Source organism: Mustela nivalis (assembly GCF_964662115.1).
Source record: "Mustela nivalis genome assembly, chromosome: 3".
NCBI classification, from domain to species: domain Eukaryota; kingdom Metazoa; phylum Chordata; class Mammalia; order Carnivora; family Mustelidae; genus Mustela; species Mustela nivalis.
In genome coordinates this window covers 24,024,960-24,050,446 of record NC_139022.1, presented here as the reverse complement: position 1 = coordinate 24,050,446, position 25,487 = coordinate 24,024,960, and the positions used below count along the sequence as shown (strand labels likewise).

Here is a 25,487-nt window from a genome sequence, read left to right as displayed (position 1 = left end):
AAGTAAAGGGCCAGCATCCCGCCACAGCTATGCTTCCCACGGGACAATCTCGGGAGAAGGTCCTGGAAGAGGCTCGCAGGCCGATTTTCCGAGGGAAACGGCGAGGTGGGGAGGGAGCGCCCCTGACCCTACCCGCCCTCCCCTCTCCCGCTCACCCCGCATCACCAGCGGCGGGGCTGCTCCGCAGAAACTTACTCGAGGTTGTAGTGTCGCCCTCCGCCGCATGGGGGCCCGCATCACCTGCTGGCTCGGCGTTAGCGGTCCGCACCCCTCTCTTGGCGGAGGCAGGCGGAGGCGGGCCTGCGGAGTCCTCTTTCATTGGCCGGGGCACAGACGCTGCCATGTTGGAGGAAGCAGTGCCTTCTGTTCGGTGGAAACGCCGTGGCTTCACCGGTAGCGTTGGTAGGAGCGCAGCCTCCTACCTTTCCTCCTCTCTCGAGTGTCGGTGCTGAGAGGCGGCGGCCGGCGGAATGGAGAGAACTAGGATGAACCTGCCCAAGGGGCTGGACAGGCTCTGCTTCAACAAGGACGTGTTCATGAAGGTGCGCACCTGGGCTCTGCTCCCCGGAGCTGGGCTGTGGGTGGCCTGCCCTCCTTGGCCCTCCGGGGCCTCTCCTCGGGCTTCTCCTGCGGGCTTCCTGGGCCGTCCCCGCCCCGGACGGGTCCTCGGCAGGGACCTCACTGCACTTCGCAGTGAGTCTCTTGGCCTCGGGTGGGCTAGGTGCAACCTGGAGAAAGCACTCCTGTGAAATCATGCACATTGAATGAAAAAGCCTGAAAGTTCAGGGCAAGTGGTTTTGAGCTAAACATAAAAGCCCCGGACCCCTAGGACCCGCCTCTGGTACCGTGCGGCACAGTAAGACCGCCGCTCCCCCAGCCTGACAGAAGCCTCCCAGTGCCTTGTGCCTAGAAGCTCAGCGACTGTGAGTTGAACACATCTCTGAACACACGTACTTACCAGGAATCGGGTCAAAAAGGCACTTAAGCTAACGTTTATGCCTGACTTTCGTCTTAAGCTCAGAATGAGAAATCTGAAAGACTGTACTGTCCTTACTGGTTCTGGTCCAGTACTACAAAGCATACCAAGCTCCTTTTCTAATGTTGCCCTACTTCTCTTGGTGAAGTCAGCCTCAAGCTGGCAGCAGATAACTGTAGGACATAAACTTACAGAATAGAAATTTAAACTGAAAAGACTTTACTGACAGGAAAGGTTCATCAGACATAGCCTTGAATCAGAGCCAGGAGGAGCTTTATCTGTTTTCTGTATCCCTCTGGGTCTGTACTTAAACTATCAAAACGTATATGTTTAATTTCTAAGGATTGGGATTTAGTAGCTGGTTTCAGTGTTAAAAAGTTTTGGCTCTGTAGGTACCTAAAATTCTGAAGAGTTTGAATTTCTTACTTTTTTATGGCTTCAAGTCATAATATGTTTTTTTCTTTTTTGGGTTAACCAGCTAGTTCCTTTTTGATACTTGCATTCAGATCACATCTCCCAAACTCTGGCTTTAAAAGTGCTTATGTCTGGATCCTCTGCGGTGTGGCCATATCATTTTTAATATGTAGGGATGTCTAGACGAAGGTATATTGTACTCTTGTTCTTGTATGGTGATGTTAAGCCACTGTAATAAAAGGTGTTAAAGTGAATGGAGTGTCTGAAGGAGAGCACAGAGTGAATTCTCTGATCCAGAAACCTTTTGTTAATGAAGGACACGTGATGAGGAGAGAGGTCATTGGAAGAAGAAAAGGCACACACATAGACTTAAAGAATCTCAAAGCACGGAAGTCTCTTTAGCTTGTCTGTCTTTGGACTTCGTCAGGCTTTCTTTGGGCCTAACACTAGCATTTTCTAACACTTCCTAGCCCTGCCGTCTTTCTCACTCTGAGCTGACAGAATGCCTTTGGTCAAAGCAGCTTCGGAAAACAGAAATCTCAAAATAGCAGTTCTAAAGTAGGACTTAGAGGTAGGAAGAGAGCAAACTGGGAAAGTGGCTAGAATGCCAGCAATTCCATATTCTTTCAAAGCTCTGAAATTTCTGAATATAATGTACAATTTGTAGTGTTAATGAACATGACCCCTTCATACATAGAAGGAAAATACATGGAACAGCTGTTCTGTGTAAAGTGGTATTGATCTTCTATGTGGGAGCTGGAGATAAAGGTTATTTGCAATTTCTGTTTCCATCAGAGAGATGTTTTGTTAAGTTACAGTTCCGAGGCAGAAATGAGCGGAGAGCTTGCTGTCGGGGTTGTATTTCTACATAGGTGTCTTGTTTGGCACATTTTGGAATGAGACTGGGATGGTAGAAAGGGAGATGGGGTGGGGCTGCGGGTTGCACCTTGGACACTGCATACATTGAGGGGTCCACGTTGATGCAGTCTTCATGGTAGAGCTGCAGTCAGGTTTACAGCAGGAAGTTGCATGGTCATATCTGTTGAGTTCGAGCTGACTGGTGGCAGGAGACTACTTAAAAAGTCATGTTTATGAGATCTAATAAGAAATAGAAGGGGAAAGGTATGCAAAAGAGGTAGGTGATCAAAGTGCAGGAATGGCAGATGGGGAAGGGTCACCTGGGGCAGAGGCACTGGCAACATCATACTTTGTCGGCTTAGAAATCCGAAAATCCTTTGGGTTGACATCCAACTAATAGATGAGCAGGACATAAGGTATTGGTAGTAGGGGGAGAAAGTGGCATAACAGATAAATTAGACCATTTACATGGGTGTGCTATTGACACCACAAGTAGCCTTCCTCTTTCATCTCCAGTCGTACAGAAAAATTAGCAGCCATCCCACGGGACCTCTTCCATCCTGCTGATCATGATCCCATTCTTGTATTTGTCCCCTTCTCCTCTTCGCCTGGTACGGGGAGGGGCTCTCCTTCCTCCTCGGGTTCAGTCTCCACTCTGGCGAAGTCCATGCCCTCCCGCCCTTCCAGGAGCCTGCAAGGATCCTCTCCCCTGCACTCCTTCCCATCACGCGCTCCTGTTTGATCCTCTCCCACTTGACTGCCCCACCTCTAGGTATTGCCCTGTCACTGTCGCGACTGCCCCACCTCTAGGTATTGCCCTGTCACTGTCGTGCATCACAGCCAGTGCTCAGGGGTTGACTTGACTTTCCCACCTTCCACCCTTCAGGCCCTGTCATTCCACTAAAGAGTTCTTACCAAAACTGTTTCTAAGTCAGCGCACCTGACCTTTCTCTGTCTCCTTACTCGACATCGCAGTAGACCAAATGCTCTGCATTGCTTCCTGTCTTTCTTCTACCTCTCTGATGTGTCTCCTGTGCAAAGTCATGCTCCTGGTAGCCACTGAATGCTGATTATGGGCTCAGCCCCGTGTTCCTTTCTTTCCCTAGATGACCTTTTGTGCAGCTTCATGACCACCTATCAGCAGGTAAGGCAGATTCCTGTCTCTGGTCCACACGCCTCCTGAGCACCAGTTCTGTGTATCGGACTTGCTGACCTTTCTTCTCGGATGTGTCTGTGGCCCCTCAGACTCATCAGGTTCAAGATGGAATTCATGAGCACCTCCTCCACGGAAAACCACCTTTCTTATTCTATTGCCTCTCTCGGTAAACACTTCATCCGTTTAGCCTGGAGTCGGGAAACCAGAAGTCAACTCCTACTCTGTCACCTTTCCAAAATCTAGTCTGTTACACCAAGTCCTGTGGATTTTGCTTACTAAACCTTTTGAGTCCATATACTTCTTTCCATCTCTTCTCGTACCTTTGCAGTGCGCCCTTGCCATCACACCGTAGAAGCTTCTCACCCAGTCTCCATGTGCCTTCCTTGTCTTTCTGGCCCCTGGTCTACACTGCAGGCAAGCCACTCTTGTCAGAATGCGGATGTGATCTTGTATGTACCAGGTGACTGGTCAGTCCACCAGCTCTTGAAAAACCATTTTCCCACACACTCGAACGTATTTCAAAGAGAATCAGTCCCCCATGGGGTAGTTTTCCTTGGTAGACAGTTTGTTTCTGCAATTAGCCATCTGCCTCCTTCGAACTTCTCTGTGTCAGTTCCTCTCTGGAACCTGTGGCTTTGTTGGCACCCTGGGTAGGCACATGATGACCTTTTCCATGAGAAGTGAAGGCAGGAGACCTCTGGACAGTGAATGTATGTACCCTCATGTTCCATAGGTAAAAGAACCGTGTGTGGGGGTGGGGGGGTAAGTCCTTGAGGCTCCTCCCTGTTCTAATTGGGTGAACTGGGAATTTTGAGGCAGGAAGCAGGTCCTGTGTGTCCTTGTTTGCAGGGAGCATGCATTCTGATGGACAAAACGGAAAAGGGGAAGAATGAGCAGCTGCTCAGATCTGTTTGTACTGTGCTGGCTGATTAGCTGTGACCTGCAGATGTGGGTCCCATCCTCGGCTCTGCTCTCTGCCTGCTTATGTCTGACTTGGGGCAAATCACTCGCCTCCGGCCTTCTGTTTGCTTGTTAGTATAATGAGGTGGTGCTTATCTATGTGATCTTTGCGGGCTCCTCTGAAAAGACTCTAGTCCATCCTGGCTTGCAGATAAGGAAACTGAGGCCTGAGGTGTGATGACTTCCTTTAAAGCCACACAGCTAGTTGGGGCCAATCACAGGCCAGATCTCCTGACCCCCACGCATCAGTCCTTGGAAATCCTACTGTAATATGTTCCTTTCCAGAGGCCACAGGTGGGAACTGAGGGAAGTGGGACAATCAGAACATTAAGAATAGCGCAGAAGATGGCACAATGTCCGCATGCCTTGGCACCTGCATTTCACCAATAGGGCCACCTCTTACCTTAGAAGAAGTTCCCACAGAGCTGGTGATCTGGATGCCTGGCCTGGAGCTTAGCTATGGTAAATGGGACCAGAGGGAAGTGATGGCTGTTTGAGGGGGACTTTGTTGACAGCAGCTGGAGATAGCAGCTGACAGAGGAGGAACAGGGAAGAGTGACAGACGGCAGATAGCCGCAGGCCCGCAGGTCAGCCACTGTTGCCCAGGGTTGCCCATCCCCAGGAGCCAACTTCGTATCACAGGATCTGAGTGCTTACCCTGTGGGTTCTTAGTTCGATGTCACGTCTTGATGACAAGATTCCATTCTCTTCCGCATCAGTGTGAGACAGACATCGTAATGAAATTCTAATTAGCCAAATATGGAATGTAAGCCTGGGACTCATTTTATAGAGAAATTTTCTTATGTGAACTACTTTCCCTGATGATAGAGGAGTTGTGACGATGTAACATCAGATAAAGTTTATCTGATTGGCACTTGTAAGAAGGGTTCCCGGCAAATAAGAACTGTTTTTTTGTTGTTGTTGTCCTCCCTTTTGATCTTTCCTTTCCATTACTTTTTTTTTTTTGTGTGTGTGTCTTGTGAGTGGTCATCTGATTTATAAAAAGATGCAACAAAAAGTAAAATGGTACAAGATAATCAGTTTCAAAACATAAAAAAGTGAGTGTCTTTAGCCATAGCTCAGAACAGAGGAACTGGGTAAGGAGAATTGCTTGTATGAACTGGCAACAGGAAAAGTTGGTAAAGGAGAGCTGAGGAACTCTATTAAGACATAGGAGTGAGGGGCTCCATCATCATCTGGCATTTGCTCAGTGTCATCTATATGGTTAGAGATGTCCATGATGGGAACTCCAGCAATTTTCTGGGTCTGGGTCAGCTGATGCCACAGTGTAACACTCTGAAGTACTTCCATACTGAGCAGTCATCTGCATAGTTTGTCTTGTGTGTATGTGGTAATCATTTGAATCTTGGCTCTTTCGCAATCTTTAGAGCCTCTTGATACTTTCACCCCGGTTTCTCAGTTTCAGCCATTACACAGTCAGTTGTACAACTGGTAAACTTGGCACACAGCCCATCCATCATTGACCGGTCAAGTTTGGCTTAAATAGAAAAGTTGATAACATCGGTACCAACCAGGATGTGGTAAGTCGGCCCAGCTGTGTGTTTATATTGGAAAAAGCAGGAGGGATGTTGGGGGACTTCTCTTTCCTTGAGTGCATGGGATCCTTCTTTTCTTTTTTTTTAGGTTTTAATCTGTCCTTCTCTCAGAGAAGGATCTCAGAGCTAAGCATTCGCTTCCCGGTCACATACTTTCTTGCTTTCTCTTGCTTCCCCATGTTCACATCATGCCCATTTCTCCTTGCTTTTGATTTTCTAATTCACTCTTTGTAGTACCATAAAACTTATTTAAATAAAATGTTGGCCTACTAAGTCATTGATTATTAGTAAGTTCTTTGTTCAAAATTTGAGAGCAAGAAGTATTATGTAAATATATCTTTTTGTTATTTAACTAGTCTTACAACATTTAGCATCAAATTTCTTGAAACATTTAAACAAATTAATCACAAACTGGGGCTTGGGCTCTTTCTTTCTTTTTTTTTTTTTTAAGTAATCTCTATACCCAACATGGGACTTGAACTCACAACCCTGAGATCAAGACCTGCACACTCCAGTGACTGAACAAGCCAGGTGCCCTTTGGGCTTTTTGTTTTTAAGTTCCTCAGGTGAGGGGGTGCCTTAGTGGCTCAGAGGTTTAAGCTTCTGCCTTCAGCTCAGGTCATGGTTTCAGGGTCCTGGGGTCGAGCCCTGCATGGGACACTCTGCTCAGCATGGAGCATGATTCCCTCCCTCTCTGCCTACTTGTGATCTCTCTCTCTGTGTCAAATAAATAAATAAAATCTTAATAAAAAAAGTTCCTTAAGTGATTCTAATGTGTGACCAGTGTTGAGAACTCTAGCACTGGATAATTCCTTTAAATAGCTCAAGAAATTAATTTTGAAAAGCGAACGAAAAGCCTACATAGATTATGATTGGTGTTAAATTGAGGGGAAAAAAGAGATAAAGAGAAGAAATCAGCTGGAACAGAGTGTAATTAGGTACTCAAATATTTGTTAGATGGATAAATACATTACGGAATGTAGGGTTTGTTGGTTTTTTTGTCTCTTCATAAATATGTCAAATGGGTATATAAATTCAAGAAAGGAGTTTGATATAAAATTGATTAAAATGTTAGAACAGAAGTTTTTTAGAATTTTAGTGTTACTATTTCATGATGCTTTTAAGATGATCTCTCTGTAGATGGTGGGAAGATCTTGTTAGCATATGTTTTTAATTTCTCAAGCTTGAATAATTTAGTCACCGAACAAAGATTTAGAATGAGTTTTGGGAGACACAAGTCCTAGATTATGTCCCCACCTAGCTGGGTCAGAGATTTGAGAGCAGGGGCTGGAGGGAAGAGCTACAAGGACATTTTTGTATACATGCTGATACCTTGGGTGGGAACACTCTTCCCACACTTCCGGTGGCTAGCTCTTTTGTGTCATTTGGATCTCAACTCATTGTTCTATATTTCCTGGTTCATCCAAGTTAAAATACATCCCATTTGTCACTCAACCTTTACTGTGTCCTGTTTTCTTTTTAGCTGTGATCACTATTCATTAATCACTATTTGATCACTGTTCATTAATATAATGTTTGTTTACATATATATTTTCTCATTTCTGCATTAGAATATCTGCTCCTTAAAAGCAGAGACCTTGTCTTTTCTTTTCATGACTGTGTCCCCAGGTCTTAGAGCAGAGCTGGAGTTGCATGATAAATATTTGAGGAATATTTATGGGATATACAGGGACATTTATTCATCTCTGTTGTCCATTGTTTTCAAGAATGGTTGGAAACACACACATACGTGAGCTCACACAAACTTTCTATGTCTTTCAACCTCTATGTAGTGTGCAGATTAGTGCTTAACTATTTTGGTTTTTTGTCTCGATGAAATGGGACATGTTTCATAAATTTCATATGCCCTCTTAGTACTTCTCATCATTACAGAGTGATGGTTCTTGGGGATTCTGCTTCTCGTGGAGATAGTATATAGTGATTTTATAAGTCCATGTATCTGGGAAGGAGTGTTTTACTTCTTGGCAGCTTAGAGAACTTCAATCTTTCCAAATTCTATGTAATTTTCATAGCATTAAAGCTACTAATTTCAGATTATTGGTAAGTTTTAAATGATTAATTCCCAGGTTACTTTGAATTAGTCTTTGTTTGCCATCCCTGATTGCAGCTAGTTAGTAAAGTAGCTAAACTTTTAAACTCTACTTGGTTTTAATTTTGAGTGATGTCACTGCTTCTCTCATGGTTAATGGTTCTTAATTACCTGCAGCTTGTCTGGTTTGCTCATTTATTTTTCTGTGTTCCAACACCTCTTGTGATCTCCCAACTTCTGGCCTTTTGGGGGATTTGTACTATAACTGGGTTCAGATAGGAAATACCCCTGAGTACAGATATTTTTCTTCTAACTTCACTATCTCCTATTATTAATGTATTACATTGTTGTGGTACATGTGTTACAACTGATGAACCAGAATTCATACAGTATTAATTAAAATCCATGGTTTACATTAGGGTTCACTCCTCTTTCTATAGTTCTGTGGGTCTTGACAAATGTATAATGTTATTTACCTACTGTTGGTATCTTACAGCCTAGTTTCATTGCCTTGAAAAACCCTGTACCTCATCTATTTGTTTCTTCTCCTCTCTCTGCACCCTCCTTGCTCACCCCTCAGCCCGGGATCTTTTTACTGTCTAGAGATTTACCTTTTTAGAGGCACCTGGCTGGCTTAGTTGCTAGGGCATCTGACTCTTGATCTCAGGGTTGTGAGTTCTAGCCACCACATTGGGTATAGAGATGACCTAAAAAATAAATAAAAATTAAAATGTTGGTTAATTTTTACCTTTTCCAGAATGCCATAGAGTTGGAATCATATAGTATTTAGCCTTTGAGACTGGTCCTTCACTTAGCAATATGCATTTAAGGTTTTTCGAAGTCTTGTGGCTTAATAATTCATCTTTTAATTGTCTAATAATCCGTTGTGTGGGTGTGGCACAGTGTACCTGTTCACCTACTGAAGGAGATTGAATTTTTTCAAAGTTTTGGCACTTCAGAGAATAAAGCTGCTGTAAATATCCGTGTGCAGGTTTTTGTGTGGACACTAGTTTTAAGCTCTTTTGGGTAAATACAAAGGAGCACAATTACTGATCTTATAGTGAGAATGTGTTTAGTTCTGTGAGAAACTGCCAAGCTGTCTCACACAGTGCCTCCCATTTTGCATTCTGTCCAAACAGTGAATGAGAGTTCAGTTGTCCCACATCCTTGCTAGCATTTGGTATTACTAGTGCTTTGGATTTTTTATATTCTACGTGATATGTAATAGTACCTTGTTTAAATTTGCAATTTCTTAATGACATACAAAGTTGAGCATCTTTTCAGATCCTTTTTTTTTTCGTTTTTAAAGATTCTATTTATTTATTAACAGCACAAGCATACGGAGAGGTAGCAGCAGGCAGCAGGAGAGGGAAAAAAGCGGGCTCCTCGCTGAGCCGGGGGCCCAGTGTGGATTTCAGTCCCAGGACCTGAGCTAAAGGCAGATGCTTAACTGACTGGGTTTCCCAGCCACCGCTCTTTTCACATTTTTAAATTAGGTTTGATTTCTTGTTGCTACTAAGACATCTTTATATTATATTTCTTATTTTAAGTCCTTTACCATGGCTGTGTTTTGCACATATTTTCTCTACTCTGTGACTGGTCTTTTCATTCTCTCTCTCTTTTTTTTTTTAAGATTTTATTTATTTATTTGTCAGAGAAAGCGAGCGAGAGTGAGCACAAGCAGACAGAGTGGAAGGCAGAGTCAGAGGGTGAAGCAGGCTCCCTGCGGAGCAAGGATCCCAATGTGGGACTCGATCCCAGGACGCTGGGATCATGACCTGAGCCAAAGGCAGCTGCTTAACCAACTGAGCCACCCAGTTGTCCTGTCTTTTTATTCTCTTAACAGTGTCTTTTACAGAGAAGTTTAATTTTAACAAAATCCCTCTCATCAGTTTTTTTCTTTCGTAGATCATGCTTTTGGTTTTATATCTGAAAAGTCATTGCCAAATCCAAGGATCCCTACATTTTTTCTTATGTCATCTTTAAGAAGTTTTGCATTTTACGTTTAGGTTTTGTGAAAGGTGTGAAAAGTTTGTTTTTATTCTTTTCATTTGTTTGTTTTTTCTTATCAATGTCCCATTGTTCGGTTCCATTTGTTGAAGACTGTCCTTGCCATTGAGTTGCCTTTGCCTGTGTGTGTGGATGTTGTTCTGGGCTCTCCACTCTGTTCCAAGCACCTGTCTCTTTTGCCAGGCACCTTCTGTCTTAATCACTATAGCTTTAATGGTAAGTCTTGAGATTGGGTGGTGGCAATCCTCAATTTCCTTTTTTTCCCCGCTCTTTAATATTTTGTTGACTACTCTGGGACTCTTGGTTTTCCAGTTTTCCATCCAAATTTTAGAGTCAACATGTTGCTATCCACAGAATAACTTCCTGGCATTTTGATTGGGATTGCATTGAGTCTGTCGATCAGTTTGGGAAGAACTGACCTCTTAACAGTATTGAGTGTTCTTACCCAAAATTATGGACTTTCTTTCCACTTCACATCTTACCTTGCTTGTTATCTTTCATCAGAATTTTATACTTTTTCTCATATAGATCTTGTGCATATTTCGTTAGATTTGCACCTAAGTATTAATTTTTTTGGTATGCTAATGTAAATGGTCTTGTGTTTTTAACTTCAAATTCCACTTGTACATTGCTGGTATATATAAAAGCAATTGACTTTTTAAATTTTTTAATTAAAATTCAATCTCGTTAACATACAGTGTACTTTTAGTTTCATGGTTAGAATTTCATGATTCATTGGTTGCATACAACACCCAGAGCTCATCCCAACAAGTGCCCTCCTTAATACCCCTCACCCAGTTACCCCAACTTTCCCCTCTCCAGTAACCCTCAGTTTGTTTCCTGTAGTTAAGTCTCTTGTGATTTGCCTCCCTGTCTGTTTCTATTTTTCCTTCCCTTCTCCTATATTCATCTGTTGTTTCTTAAGTTCCACATGTGACTGAAACTATATGGTATTTGTCTTCCTCTAGTTCCATCCATGTCCTTGCAAATGGCAAGATTTTGTTCTTTTTGATGGCTGAGTAATGTGTGTGTGTGTGTGTGTGTGTGTGTGTGTATGTATACCACATCTTTATCCATTCATCTGTTGATGGACATCTGGGCTCTTTCAATAGTTTGACTATAAACATCGGGGTGCTTTTGCCCCTTCAAATCACTTTGTGTACTTTGGATAAACATCTAATAGGGCAATTGCTAAGTCATTGGGTTGTTACATTTTTAACTTTTTGAGGAGCCTCCATACTGTTTTCCAGAGTTGCATTCCCACCAACATTGTAGGAGGATTCCCCTTTCTCCACATCTTCGCCAACATCTGTTGTTTCCTGACTTGTTAATTTTAGCCATTTTGACTGATATAAGGTGGTGTCTCATTGTGGTTTTGATTTGTATTTCCCTGATGCTGAGTGACGTGGAGCCCTTTTTCATGTGTCTGTTGGCCATTTGGATGTCTTCTTTGGTCTGTTCATGTCTTCTGTCCATTTCTTGACTGGATTTTTTTGTTTTTTGGATGTTGAGTTTGATAAATTCTTTATAAATTTTGAATACTGGCCCTTTGTCTGATACATCATTGGAAAGCAATTGACTTCTGTATTTTAACTGTGTATTGTGCAGACTTGCTATAATCACTTGACTAGTTTCAGGAGGGTGTGGGGTGTGAAGTCTTTGTATTTTCTGTAGACAGTCATGTCATCTGTGAACAAAGTTTTATTCTTTCCCAGGTTGTATACCTTTTGTTTCCTTTTCTTACCTTATTTCATTAGTTTGGCCTTCCAGTATAGTATTGAATAGTAGTAGTAGAAGGGACATCCTTGCCTTGATTCCCTGTCTTCTATTTTCTCAGTATTAATATCATGTTAGCTGTGAATTTTTGGAAACATTCTTTATCAAGTTGAGGAAGTCCTCCTATTCTTAGTTTCCTGAGGGTTAATAATGAAGAGGTGTGGATTTTGTTAAATGTTTTTTTTCCTCCCTTCATTGATATGATCATGTGATTTTCTTTCTGTTGATATGATGGATCACATTGATTTTCTAATGTTGAACATTTTCTAATGTTGCATACCTGGAATAAATCCTACATGACCCTGGTGTATAATTTTTTAATATAGTGTTTGCTTTTATTTGCTAATTTTTGTTGAAGATTTTTGTGTCTGTGTTCATGAGAGATACTAGTTTGTAGTTTCTTTTCTTGTAGTATTGGTTTTGGTGTCAGGGTAATAATGATCTCCTAGAATGATTTAGGAATGATTTAGGAAGTACTCCTTCTAGTTTTACTTTCTGGAAGAGATTTTAGAGAATTGTGTAGTATTCCATAAATGTTTGGTTGAATTTACAGTGATTGGGATTGTTAGCAGTAGCCCTCCCTTCTTTCATCTGATATTAGTAATTTATGTCTTCTACCTTTTTTTCTTTGTTTGACTGGCTAAGGGTCTATCTGTTTTATTGATGTTTTCAAAGAAACAGACTTGGGGTTTATTGATTTAAAAAAAAAATTCCTGGTTTTAATTACATTGATTTCTGCTCTAATTTTTATTCTTTTTCTACTTCCTTTAGGGTTTTTTTTAATGATTTTATTTGACACAGAGAGAGTCAGTGAGAGAGGGAATACAGGCAGGAGGAATGGGAGATGGAGAAGCAGCCTCCCTGAGCAGGAAGGACCCTAGGACCATGTCCTGAGCCAAAGGCAGATGATTAACCAACTGAACCACCCAGGAGCCCCTCCTTACTTTAGATTTGATTTTGTTGTTGTTGCCTAAAATGGAAGCTTAGATTATTGACTTTAATCTTTTTTTTTCTAATATTTGCATTCAGTACTGTATTTTCCCTTTAAGCAGCATTCCACACATTTTGCTACATTGTATTTTGTTGAGACTGGTCTCCTGTCATTTAGAAGTGTGTCATTTAATCTCCATGTATTTTGGACTTCTTCAACTATCTTCTGTTACTGATTTTTAATTCCATTGCGGTCTGAGAACATACTTGGTATAATTTTTATTTTTAAAAATGTGTTGTGTTTTGTGGCCCAGAATTATTCTGTCTTGATGAGTGTTCCATATGAGCTTAAGAAAATGTGTGTGCACTATTACTGGGCGAAATAGTCTGTGTACATCTGTTGTACGGTAATTGATGGTGGTGTTAAGTGTGCCATGTCTGGACTGAATCCTTGTTGCCCTGCTGCTGGATTGGCCCATTAATGATGGAGAAGTGTTGAAGTCACCAGCTGTGATAATGGAATTGTTTATTTCTCCCTGCAGTTCTGTTAGGTTGTGTCTCACCTGTGTTGATCAGGCACACATACCTTAAGGATAATTGTGTCTTCTTGGTCAGTCGATTTCTTTATCATTATGTAATGCTGCTCTTTATGCCTGATAATTTTCCTTCTCTGAAATCTGCTTTGTCTGAAATTCATGTAGCTACACCATTGTTCCTGTGATTAGTGTTACTTTGGATTTTTTTTAATGTATCCTAGCATTTAGCTTGTTGATATTTAAGTTGTTTCATTTTTCATCAAAATATAATTCACAGGGGCGCCTGGGTGGCTCAGTGGGTTAAGCCGCTGCCTTCGGCTCAGGTCATGATCTCAGAGTCCTGGGATCGAGTCCCGCATCGGGCTCTCTGCTCAGCAGAGAGCCTGCTTCCCTCTCTCTCTCTCTGCCTGCCTCTCCATCTACTTGTGATTTCTCTCTGTCAAATAAATAAATAAAAATATTAAAAAATATATATATAATTCACAAAGCATAATAGTTGCCATTTTAAAGTGTACTCTTCTCTGGTTTTTAGTATATTTACTGTGTATATGGTACATACGTCACTTCTGTCTAATTCCAAAATGCTTCCATCACCCGAAAAATAAACCTCTTACTTCCAATTCTCCCCTCCCCTCATTCCCTGGCAATCATGAATCTACTTTCTGTTTTTATGGATTTGCCTTTTCTGGAACATCTCATATCAGTGGAATTGTATAACACGTGACCTTTTGTGTCTGGCTTCCTTTAACCTGAGAGTAGAATGTTTTCAGACTTCACTCGTGTTGTAGCATGTAACATTTTATTCCTTTTTATGGTTGTGTAAGAGGCTCTTCCACATTTTATGTATCCATTCATCAGTTGATGGACGTTGGGTATATACTCTTTTGGCTGTTACGAGCAGCGCTGCTGTACACATTCATGTACAGGTTGTGGCAGGAACATCTGTTGTCAGTTCTGTCGGTGTCATACCCCTAGACGTAGAACTGCTGGGTAATTGTACGTGTGTAACTTCTTGAGGAGCTACCGAGCTGTTTGCTGCCTTAGCCACACTGTTTTACATTCTCACCGACAATACAGGAGGGTTCCAGCTTCTCCGCCTTCTTGCCAGCACTTTTCTTCTTCTTTTTTTTTCTTTTTCTTTTTCTTATTTTACCATAGTTGTCCTAGTGGGTGTGACGTGGCATCTGCATGTGCTTTTGATTCGCATTTCCCCAATGACTAAGGATGTCGAACATCCCGACATGTGCTCTTGACCGTCTGTGTATCATCTTTGGAGAAATGTCTATTCAAAAGTCTTTGGCTTGTTTTTAAATTAGGTTATTTGTCTTTTTGTTGTTGAGTTATAAGAGTATATTTGCATATACTGGTTATTAGACCCTTGTCAGACAAATGATTTGCAGATACTCTCTCCCATTCTGTGGGTTGTCTTTTCACGTTCTCCGTAGTGTCCTTTGACACACGAAAGTTTTTATTTTGATCAAGTTCAGCTTATCTAATATTTCTTATTGCTTTGTGTATCATGTCTAAGAAAGCTTTTCCCGATCCAAAGTCATACAGATTTTCACCTGTTTTCTCTGAGTGTTACAGTTTTGACTCTTACATTTAAATCTTTGATCCATTTTGAGTATTTTTGTGTATGTGTGACGTTGCTGTTCCAAGTTCATTCTTTTGCATGTAGATATTCACTTGTCCCAGTAGTAGGCACTCGAAAAGACTGTCCCCCCCCCCATTAAATGGTCTTGGCATCCTTGTGAAAAATCAGTTGACCATAAATGTATGGGTTGTAAATACTTTCTTTTTGAATACTTGGGGAATCTACACTATAAAGTAAAACCCATTTCTAAAGTAGTAAAACCATTCTTGGTTAAGTGAAATGGGTCTCTATCATGGCACTGTGAGTTTGGGTTTGCTTTTCACAGCAAACGCTGCCTAACCCAGTATTCACAGATGTTCTGAGTTATTTAGTCATGTGTTATGCAACTTTTGTTTATCTGAGAACAAATGCATAAATGGTAAGTTGAGTACTAATATTACCTAATAGCATTTGTTCACTGAGGCTAAGTTATATGATTTACTTATTTATTTATTTATTTAAGATTTTATTTGAGAGTGAGAGAGTGCAGGAGCAGGAGGAAGGGACAGAGGGAGAAGCAGGCTCCTTGCTCAGCAGAGCGCCTGATGTGGAACTCAAACCCAAGAGACTGGGATCATGACCTGAGCCAAAGGCAGATGCTTAACCACATAGGCACCCCAGTTATACAATTTAGAATGCCATCATGAAGTTCAAGAACTTCAACAACGTGTAACTGAGGCAGGGAAAGTGATCGACCTAAAGGTATACAGTTGATGAGTAGGATGGCCAGGATTATGAACCGAGACCCCCTCCCATGATGTAATACATAACTATGATGTAAGGTCTGAAATTGTCTCCGGAGAGAAAGGTCCAGGCTAATTTGGTCACCAGTGTAAGGAGCAGGTGGCTTTCTGTAGATGACTGTGAAATTACGGTTTTAAATGAAGTCCTTCTCTCTGACACTAGCACGGTCAGTCTTTGGTTGATTAACTAAAAAAGTCAGTTTAAACAAGTACTCTTAGGGAATGGTACATACAGTTTTTAGCATTTTATTTGGAAAAAAATATGTACATTTATTCTCCATTGAAACAGTGCCAGGTCTTTTCTCTGGAAACTGGCCTGCAGATTAGATTTCTGAGTTATCACAGCACTTGGGTCGCTCAATAGGTTAGGCATCTACCTTCGGTTCAGGTCATGACCTCGGGGTCCTGGGATGGAGTCCCACACTGGGCTCCCTGTTCAGCAGGGAATCTCCTCCCATTGCCCCTTTCCCTGCTCATACTGTCTGTCTGTGTCTCAAATAAATAAAAAGAATCTTTAAAAAAAGCTTTCTATGTTGTCTTTTTTTGCATTCAGTTTCAGTTTCTTTAACTGAATTGAGTGAGAATCCTGTGATCACTCCCTCCCTGCCTGGTACTTGGTCATCTCACCCATACCTAACTTAGCAAAAATTTTCTTATTGATTTCTTTGTATCAAATCTTTCCAAAGTAGCTGTGTTAGTTTTCAAAAGAACAGTGATTTTTTTTGCAGTCATATTTTGTTGGTTTACATAGTGTTTAATGAAAAGTAAGTGTAGGTGTCCTTAACTAGTTTGGGAATCATCACATTTGATTCTTGCTGACTAAACAGGTCATGGAGTTAGGGGAATTAGATAGTAATTTATTGCCTCTAAGCATATAAGCCTACCAGGGTATCACAGTATTGTAAATGGGAAACACAGGATAGCTAATCCTGTGAGACCAATACTTGGAAATAGGTTATGAAAGATTTGGAACATCTGTTCAATGGGACACTCAGCATGCACATAAAATATTAATAGAAATGTATGTGTTTTATGTAAAGACATTCAAGTTATATTTTTAGATGGGAAATTTTTTTTAATAGAATGGGTTTTTATTTTTTATTTTTTTATTCTTTTTTTAAGATTTTATTTATTTATTTGACAGAGAGAGAGAGAGAGAGGTCACAAGGAGGCAGAGAGACAGGCAGAGAGAGGGGGGAAAGTAGGCTCCCGGCTGAGCAGAGAGCCTGATGTGAGGCTTGATCTCAGGACCCTGAGATATGACCTTAGCCGAAGGCAGAGGCTTAACCCACTGAGCCACCCAGGTGCCCCTAGATGGGAAATAGTTTAGAAGAGCATGAATATTTGTGTGTGTGTGTGTGTGTGTGTGTGTGTGTACACATATGTGTGTGTACACACATACATAGAGAAGGTCTGGGGTTTCCATTCAAGATGGTGGCATAGGAGGATCTTGAACTCATCTCTTCTATGAAATACACACTGAATCTATAGCTCCATATGGAAAAATTTCCTGTGGAAAAAACCCTACAACTAGCTGAGTGACTCCTACACATTAGGTGAGTAAGGAAAAAAAACCTATGTTGAAGTAAGAATCAGTCTTGCCATAAACCCCACCCCTGGTACAGCGACCTGGGATTGGGAGGGTACTCAAAACCCCAGGCTTCTCCCTGAGGAGCAAAGGGTTTGAGCCCCACTTCTGGCACCCCAACTTCCAAGTCGTACATCTAAGAGACAAGACCCCAAAACATCCAGCTTTGAAAGCCATCAGAGCTTGCACCTATGAGACCCACAAGGCTATAGCAAACTGAGAAACAGTTCTTAAAGCAGTCCTGCGAGTAGACTGACCCACCCTGGAACTCAGCACAGAAGCAGCAGACTGAAATGGGATCAGATTTCTGTGAAAGAGGCTCATTTGCTTATCTTAAAGCCCTGAGGGGCAGGCATCTAATTTAACGTGGATCTGGGAGCCTAGTAAGGTATTCTCCAAAGATGGAGCTGATGGGTACCATCTTTGCGCTGTCCCTCTACCTCACTTCTGCTTTCTGGTATCTCCTGGAAAGGAGCTTGAATGCTCGTATGATGCCCCGAGGTTTGCAGTTGCTACCCAGGTATACCTCTAGATCACCTGGCTCTAGCGGCTAGCAAGACTCACACTCACGGTAGTGAGTATCACAGTATTTACAACAACCAAGACTTGGAAATAACTAAAGTGTCCACCAATGGGGTGAATGGATAAAGACAATGTGTGTGTATACGATGGAATATTAACCATAAAAAGAAGGAAGTCTTGCCATTTGCAACAACATGGATGGACCTTGAGGATATTGTGCTGAGTGAAATAAGTCAGACAGAGAAAGAGAAATACTGTATGATCTCCCTCACATGTGGAATCTAAAAAACAAAACAAAATGAAGTCATAGAGAACAGATTGGTGGTTGCCAGAGGCGAGGTTGTAGAGGAAAAAGATGAAGGGGTCCAGTGGTATAAACTTCCAGTTAATAAGATAAGCCTTGGGGATGTAATGTACATCATAGTGACTGTAGTAAATAATACTGTGTATTATTGTATATTAATTTTATTATTTTTTATTAGAAATATGTATTATTAGCCCCAGGGTTACAGGTCTGTGAATTGTCTGGCTTACACACTTCCCAGCACTCACCGTAGTACATACCTTCCCCAATGTCCACAACCCCACAACCCTCTCCCTGCACCCCTCCCCCCAGCAACCCTCAGTTTGTTTTGTGAGATTAAGAGTCTCTTATGGTTTGTCTCCCTCCCAATCCAATATTTTTTTTTAAGATTTAATTTATTTATTGGACAGACAGAAATCAAAAGTAGGCAGAGAGGTAGGCAGAGAGAGAGGAGGAAGCAGGATCCCCGTTGAGCAGAGAGCCCGATGTGGCCTCGATTCCAGGACCCTGTGATCATGACCTGAGCCGAAGGCAGAGGCTTTAACCCACTGAGCTACCCAGGTGCCCCCCTCCGAATCCAATCTTGTTTCATTTTTCCTTCCCTACCCCCACACCCCCCACTTTGCCTCTCAAATTCCTCATATCAGGGAGATTGTATGATAATTGTCTTTCTCTGATTATTTCACTCAGCATACCCTCTAGTTCCATCCACGTCATTTCACATGGCAAGATTTCATTTCTTTTGATGGCTGCATAGTATATTATATATATATATATTTTTTAAGATTTTATTTATTTATTTGACAGAGATCACAAGTAGGAAGAGAGGCAGGCAGAGAGAGAGGAGGAAACAGGCTCCCTGCTGAGGAGAGACCTGATGTGGGGCTCGATCCAAGGTCCCTGGAATCATGACCTGAGCCGAAGGCAGAGGCCTTAACTCACTGAGCTACCCAGGTGCCGTATATTATTATATATTTAAAGTTGCTAAAGCTTAATAGTTCTTAGCACAAGAAAAAAATGTTTTTGTTTGGTGATGGATTTTAACTAGTCTTAGGGTGATCATTTCACAACAGATAAAAATATGGAATTTTCATGTTGTACGCCTGAAACTAACATGTGTCCATTATATGTCAGTTTCTTTAAAAAGTAATTGATATTTTATTTTTTTAAAAATTATTTATTTATTAGACAGAGATCACAATTAGGCAGAGAGGCAGGCAGAGAGAGAGACAGGGAAGCAGGCTCCCTGCTGAGCAGAAAGCCCAATGTGGGCTTGAACCCATAACCACTGAACCAGCCAGGCACCCCAAAAGTAATTTATATTTTAAAGAGAAAGACTATGGCACCTGGGTGGCTCAGTCAGTTAAGCGTCTGCCTTCGGTTGAGATCTTGATTTCAGGGTCTTGGAATGAACCCTGGCATCAGGCTCCCAGCTCAGCAGAGAGCCAGCTTCTCCCTCTGCCCCTCCTCCCACTTGTTCTCTCTGTCTCTCTCTCTCAAATAAATAAAATCTTAAAAAAAAAAAAAGTAAAGAGACCAAAACAAAGTCTGGAAGGATGTGAATCGCTGTGTTAAAATTAAGAAGAAAAAGCTGTTTCTATTTTGAGAAGAGCCTCTTTGAAATGTATAATTAAAAGAAATAAAATGCCTGTAGAGTTAGGCAACAGGAGAGAATGGTCTTGGTGAGGGGCCCCCTTTCCCATAATCTTAGGAAGTGAGCAGACCCCCTGATGTCCTGTGTGTGTTCCCCTGCAGTAATACAGCCTCTTATTCTTTCTCTGATCTTATTTTTCTATGTAAAATGTGGTATCAGTGCAATCATTTTTTCTTTCTGGTTTGATTTTCAGGAAGATTTCGACGTCGATCACTTTGTGTCTGACTGTAGGAAGCGTGTCCAGCTGGAGGAACTAAGAGGAGATCTGGAACTCTACTATAAACTTCTTAAAATAGCCATGGTCGAGATCATCAACAAGGATTATGCAGATTTTGTCAACCTTTCCACAAACTTGGTAAACCTGAAATTCACAAGTCCTACACACACACACACACACACACACACACACTTTCTCTCTCCTTCATATTTATTAAAAGGGCAGAGTTTTTAGAAACCTTTCAGTTGATTACCCCAACAACCCCACCAGAAACTAGAAGAAATTACCAATTTCATTAATAAAAGAACTAAACTTTTTGGAATACATTTTTTTGTTTTAGTTTTTATTCATTTAAGGTTGCTCTAGTTTGATTGTTTCAAATTCATTAGTCAACAGTGAAAAGTAAAGGATAATAATACCCAAGAGGTTGTTTTATTAGTTGCTAAGTGATTACCCTGAAGTCTTCCTTGATTTAGACTAATTTGTAGGAGCAAATGTCCACCACTCTTACAATGTTTAATTTACTCCCAGGTATATCTGTTAGCCAGAGCTAGGTTGAGGGAACATTGGCCAATATTGATATTTAAAAAGTTTGGTTTTATAAAAATATAAGAATGATTTGCAGTGAGCTTATCAATTGTTTGTAAAAGCCATTTAGAAATGTTGAATTTTGTTACTTGGCAGAAAAGTCTCCTTGTTGATGCTTCATTTTGTTTTAAATCTGTTTGTCCAGAGAAGCACAGAAAGTTGCAGCTCCATGGGAATTTCAAGAAGCATTAAAATTAATGATGCACATTTGCTTTTGGGAAATATACCACTAAGATAAATATCCCAATAGGATTAAAAACCTAGAAAATTTTACTTCTGTTTAATTTCTATTTTTCTCAAGGCTTATAATAATGTTTAAGAGAGACGTAGCCCGTCAGACTTTCACATCAGCTGGCTGAGTATCATCAATTACAGACAGAGAACTGTTCACCTTCTGTGAAAATTTTTCACATTCATTTAAAATGTCATCTAAAGGCAAATTGTTCTTAAGGAAGCTTTCGTTTCTCCTGACTTCCCTTATTTTTATAGTTTCATGTATTTCAACAGATTTTTTTCATATTCTATGAACAACATTAATGCCCAAATAACACTTCTGTTGTTTAGCTAGTTATGTAGCAAAATACAGTTGTGCCAAAAAAATAACTTAAATCTGGTACTGCTTTGATCGTTAAATAGATACGTCACTATTACTCCTTATCGTGATGTGTTTGTGCCAACCTGGTTTTGCCTTTAGGTTGGCATGGACAAAGCCCTCAATCAACTTTCTGTGCCTTTGGGACAGTTACGAGAAGTTCTGGTAAGTCCCCAATTAATGAAAACAGTCTGCTGTGATGCCTGTTGTCCTCGTTGGCTTTTCTCTAAGAATTCTTTTCATCTGTTAGTTTGGTGGTACTGGTGGTTGTATTTTAATGGTTCATGATTATAATATTCACCTTCAGAAGAGTTGTAAATGATTTTGTTTTTGCATATGCTAAAAACCTAAAAAAACATGTTCGATTTGAAGAAGACATATTCTCAGAGTAGACAACCTTAAAATGTCAGGGGAGAGGAAGCATATTTCCAAATTCAACTTATTAATGCCACTTTGGTCATATGTAAGTGGTTTCTAACTTACGAATGACTTGTATTTTAACAGTTTGTAATCTTGTAAATATCCCCCCCCACCCCACGTAATCTACGTGTGGTTAGGTTCCTGGGCTGATCTACAAAAACTGTGTAATCCCTAATGGAACTGAAGGATAATATAAATAAAATGTAATACTTAATAAATGTTACATTTGCATGTTCTCTCAGAAAAATCTCTGTTGTGGGAATGGGACTCCCCACCTCTAAGCCATTGGGAATAGGAACTCCACCTGGGTGAACAGTGGAGGGGCAGTTGTGGCATCACTTCTTACAGAAAACTGTGCTGCCCTGTCTCCCCTCCCGCGCCCCCCCCCGTCTGTGTCTGGTGCCCTGACTTACGGCCTCTGTCCATTTTGATGCCCTGTCGTAAACTTGTCATAAACGACACCATCCTTCCTTGTGTGTCTCCTCTAGCTTGAGTGGCCTCTTACGTCCCTCCCCTAAGACAGTGCCTGCATCCTAGAGAGAATATAAGGAGAACATAATTTAAGGGAAGACACAGTACATGATTAGAACCAAGAAAAATGCGGAGTGATGGAAATATCAGTACTGAGAAGCCTAGGGGAGGGGCAGGCAGGAAAGAGTTTGTGAAACAGGTAAAAATCTTGAGTTGTGCCTTGAGGTAGCCAATACTTTCCATGGTTTATGTCTCATTTGAATTTTACAAAATCTTGTTAAAGATACTTTTCCTTGGAATGGAAGGAATTTTCATGGTCCGCTGTTGGATTCCACACCAGCCGCTGTGGGGCTCTCCCACTGCCTCCTTGGTGTGCCTCTTCCTCCCAGGGCCTCATAGTGGTGTTGTTTCCCAAGCCTAGCCTTCCTTTGGCCTCCCACTCTTCTCTCGAACCCCCTCCCTGGAGGCAGATTTGCTCTACTCACACAGGCTCCTGTCCCGCCTCACCCCCTGCCATCACCGTATCCCCTCCCTTTTCCATGGCCTGTTTTTATGGCCACTTTGGTCCTGCTCAGCCACAGGCCTGACCTGCCTTTCTGGTCCCAACTCTGAAGCTGTTCTGTGAGATTCTCAGACCACTGAGGGATACGACTATATCTGTCTTCATTGCATCCCTGTAGGCTGCCACAATACTGACGTCCAGGAGGTGTTTCATAATGTTGATGGAGTGAATTAATTCACCTTCCTGTGGAATTTTTGTGATATGCCTACTTCATTCTAGTTGTTTCTTTTAACCTTTGTTTTGGCCCTAATTCCTAATTATCTCTTTATTCATTAGCTTCTGGACATGTTTCTCTACCTCTGTGCTCTGCCTTTTTCTGGTCTTCTGTTCTTCATTCTTGATTCCTGGTATTTCCATACCCACATTTCATCATCATGCATCAGTGCTTTGACATTCTTTCGTTCTCCAAAATATGCAGAATCTAAAGACTTCATCTCAGTGAAGTTGGCCCTCCATTCCTATTTCTGCTTCTCTCCAGAAGGAAGCCTGCAGTGCACATGGCTGTGTGCCTGTCTGACCCTGCCCCTGAGTGTGTGTGCACTTACATCTGCTCCCCATCCCCTCCCCACCTCGGCAGCTGTGTACACATGGCTTTCAGAGTCCGATTCGAGCCCCGTCGCATTTCCAGACTCTCCTGTACTTTGCTTCATATTATCTGTTCTCCATTCTAAGCCCCCTCATCCCCATAACTTTCACTGTATATGTCATTCTTCTTTTGGCCATGCGACCCTGCCTTCGTGTCATTATGCCCCCAGGTCATGAGTCCCCTCAACAGTAACTGTATCTGGTATATCATGTTTTTTTTTTTTTTGGTCAATATCTGCATAGTACAGGTGCACAGGTATTAATTTCTGTGGAATTGAATGAGATGTAGGAAATTGATAATGTGACAAAACAATGTCTGTAATACATTTTCTTTATTATTTTTTTAAAGAGTCTCAGGTCATCAGTCAGTGAAGGAATTCGGGCAGTAGATGAACGAATGTGTAAACAAGAGGACATAAGGAAGAAAAAGGTACCCTCCAGTAGATTTCTTTTTTTTTTTTTAAAGATTTTATTTATTTATTTGACAGAGAGAAATCACAAGTAGATGGAGAGGCAGGCAGAGAGAGAGAGAGAGGGAAACAGGCTCTCCGCTGAGCAGAGAGCTTGATGTGGGACTCGATCCCAGGACCCTAAGACCATGACCTGAGCCGAAGGCAGTGGCTTAACCCACTGAGCCACTCAGGCGCCCCCTCCAGTAGATTTCTTATGCTGCATGCCAGTTGAAGCCCTCTCCTCTTGTCTCCGTGAACTTGTCAGCACTATTCAGCTTTTTTCTTTTTTTTTTTAAATTTAGCTTTTTTTCAAAGCTCTCACGCATGTGCATTTTATGCATTATGTCACGTTATCTACCTGAAATAAGAAGACAGAATTTCAGAGGTACCCACACGATCTCAAGTCACCCACTTTTTCCAGAACAAGAAACAGTGATAACTGTTGTCGGTGCAGCGCTTGACAGTTAACGACTGTATAAATTGTCAGTGGCCCTGTAAAGAAAATAGGCCTATATTAGAGACTAGGGGAGAAGTGGGCTTTCCAAAGCAAACTCAGGATTCTGCCGTAGGTTTGCTGTTATTTTCTGATCCTGTGTTCTTTATGTTCTGGTGTTCACTTTAATTTTTTCAATTCCCGTAGTTAGCATGCGGTGTTGGCTTAGTTTCAGGTGTGTGAGACAGGCAACGGCTCTGTACATCTGAGGGCTCACCCCGGGAGTGTGCCCCTTAGTGCTATCTCCAGTTCCAAGTGTCCCCGATATCATTCATGATCATAACGATGTAGGGGCACAGCGGGCATTGGGTGTCTGGGCTTCTGACTCTCGCCTGCTGCTCTGTCAATGTTTTCTATGTGTATTATTAGCATATTTGTTAAAATCTCAGTGGGGAGAAGCCTGTTTGAGGGACAGGCTTCTGTTTAATTCGCCTCTGGATCTCCTCACAGCTTTTGTCCAAAGAATGCTTGTCGTGCGCTTCCAGACAAAACAGTAAGCTTTGTGAGAGCAGGGTGTATTTCTTGCTTTATTTTCTCGTGCCCCCCCCACCCCCCGTCAGAATGAATATCGAGCTCCCAGGGGTGTTCATTATTATTATTATTTATTGAATGGATGACTTTGTATTTTTTTGTTCTTTAAGGATGAGAGTTTTCATAATGTCCCTCAACCTCTTTGATAATATTTGTAGTGTAAAAGGTCTTTAATGATTTGGTGCTTGGGCATATAGGTATATGCACATGTAAACTGAGAGGGCCAGTACAATCAGAAGCCAAAGTTAAAACATGAATAAAGGGCCATAAGAAAACAAATGGAGGGGCGCCTGGTGGCTCAGTTGGTTAAACGTCCGACTCTTGATTTTGGCTCAGGTCATGATCTCAGGATCATGAGATTGAGCCCCGCATTGAGCTCTGTGCTCAGCAGGATGTCTGCTCGAGATTCTCTCTCTCCCTCTGCCCCTCCCCTGCACACGCACATGCAGTCTCTCTCTCTCTCAAATAAACAAATCTTTTTAAAAACATAGGAAAGAAATGCCCATAGAAAGATTCAGGATGGGAAAAAAAAGAAATAAGAGTATAGAATATGAGAAAGCAAAGTCTAGGGTTTTTTTTTTTTCCTCTATAAACTTGCAATAGAATATGGAAGTATGCTTATTCTAGAACTAAGATTTGCATTCTTGAGAATTCTGAGTTTCATAGAAATATTCAAAATATAGCATGCCCTATATATTTGAAGCTAACTTTTGGTCTTATATTTTCCTGCATTTAGCATGGGAAATAAAGATGATTAAGAGTAAAGATGGTGACGTTTTTTGTTTGCTTAATTTTTATTTTTATAGATGTGTGTGTTGAGGCTTATACAAGTTATTTGATCAGTGGAAAAGATTGAAAAAATCTTAAATTCACAAAGTTCGAAAGAAACCTCTGCACTAGAAGCAAGCAG

General features: G+C 41.4%; 1 protein-coding gene across 1 annotated transcript; it reads left to right on the top strand.

Annotated features, from left to right (window-relative positions):
* Positions 1-518: 518 nt before the first annotated feature.
* Positions 519-25,487, top strand: LOC309861859 (conserved oligomeric Golgi complex subunit 2-like). The gene is made up of 5 exons (XM_082725191.1): positions 519-542; positions 19,860-20,021; positions 21,166-21,228; positions 23,451-23,531; positions 25,384-25,487. Exons 1-5 carry the CDS (start codon positions 537-539, stop codon positions 25,414-25,416), a joined length of 345 nt encoding a protein of 114 aa, XP_082581317.1. The 5' UTR covers positions 519-536; the 3' UTR covers positions 25,417-25,487.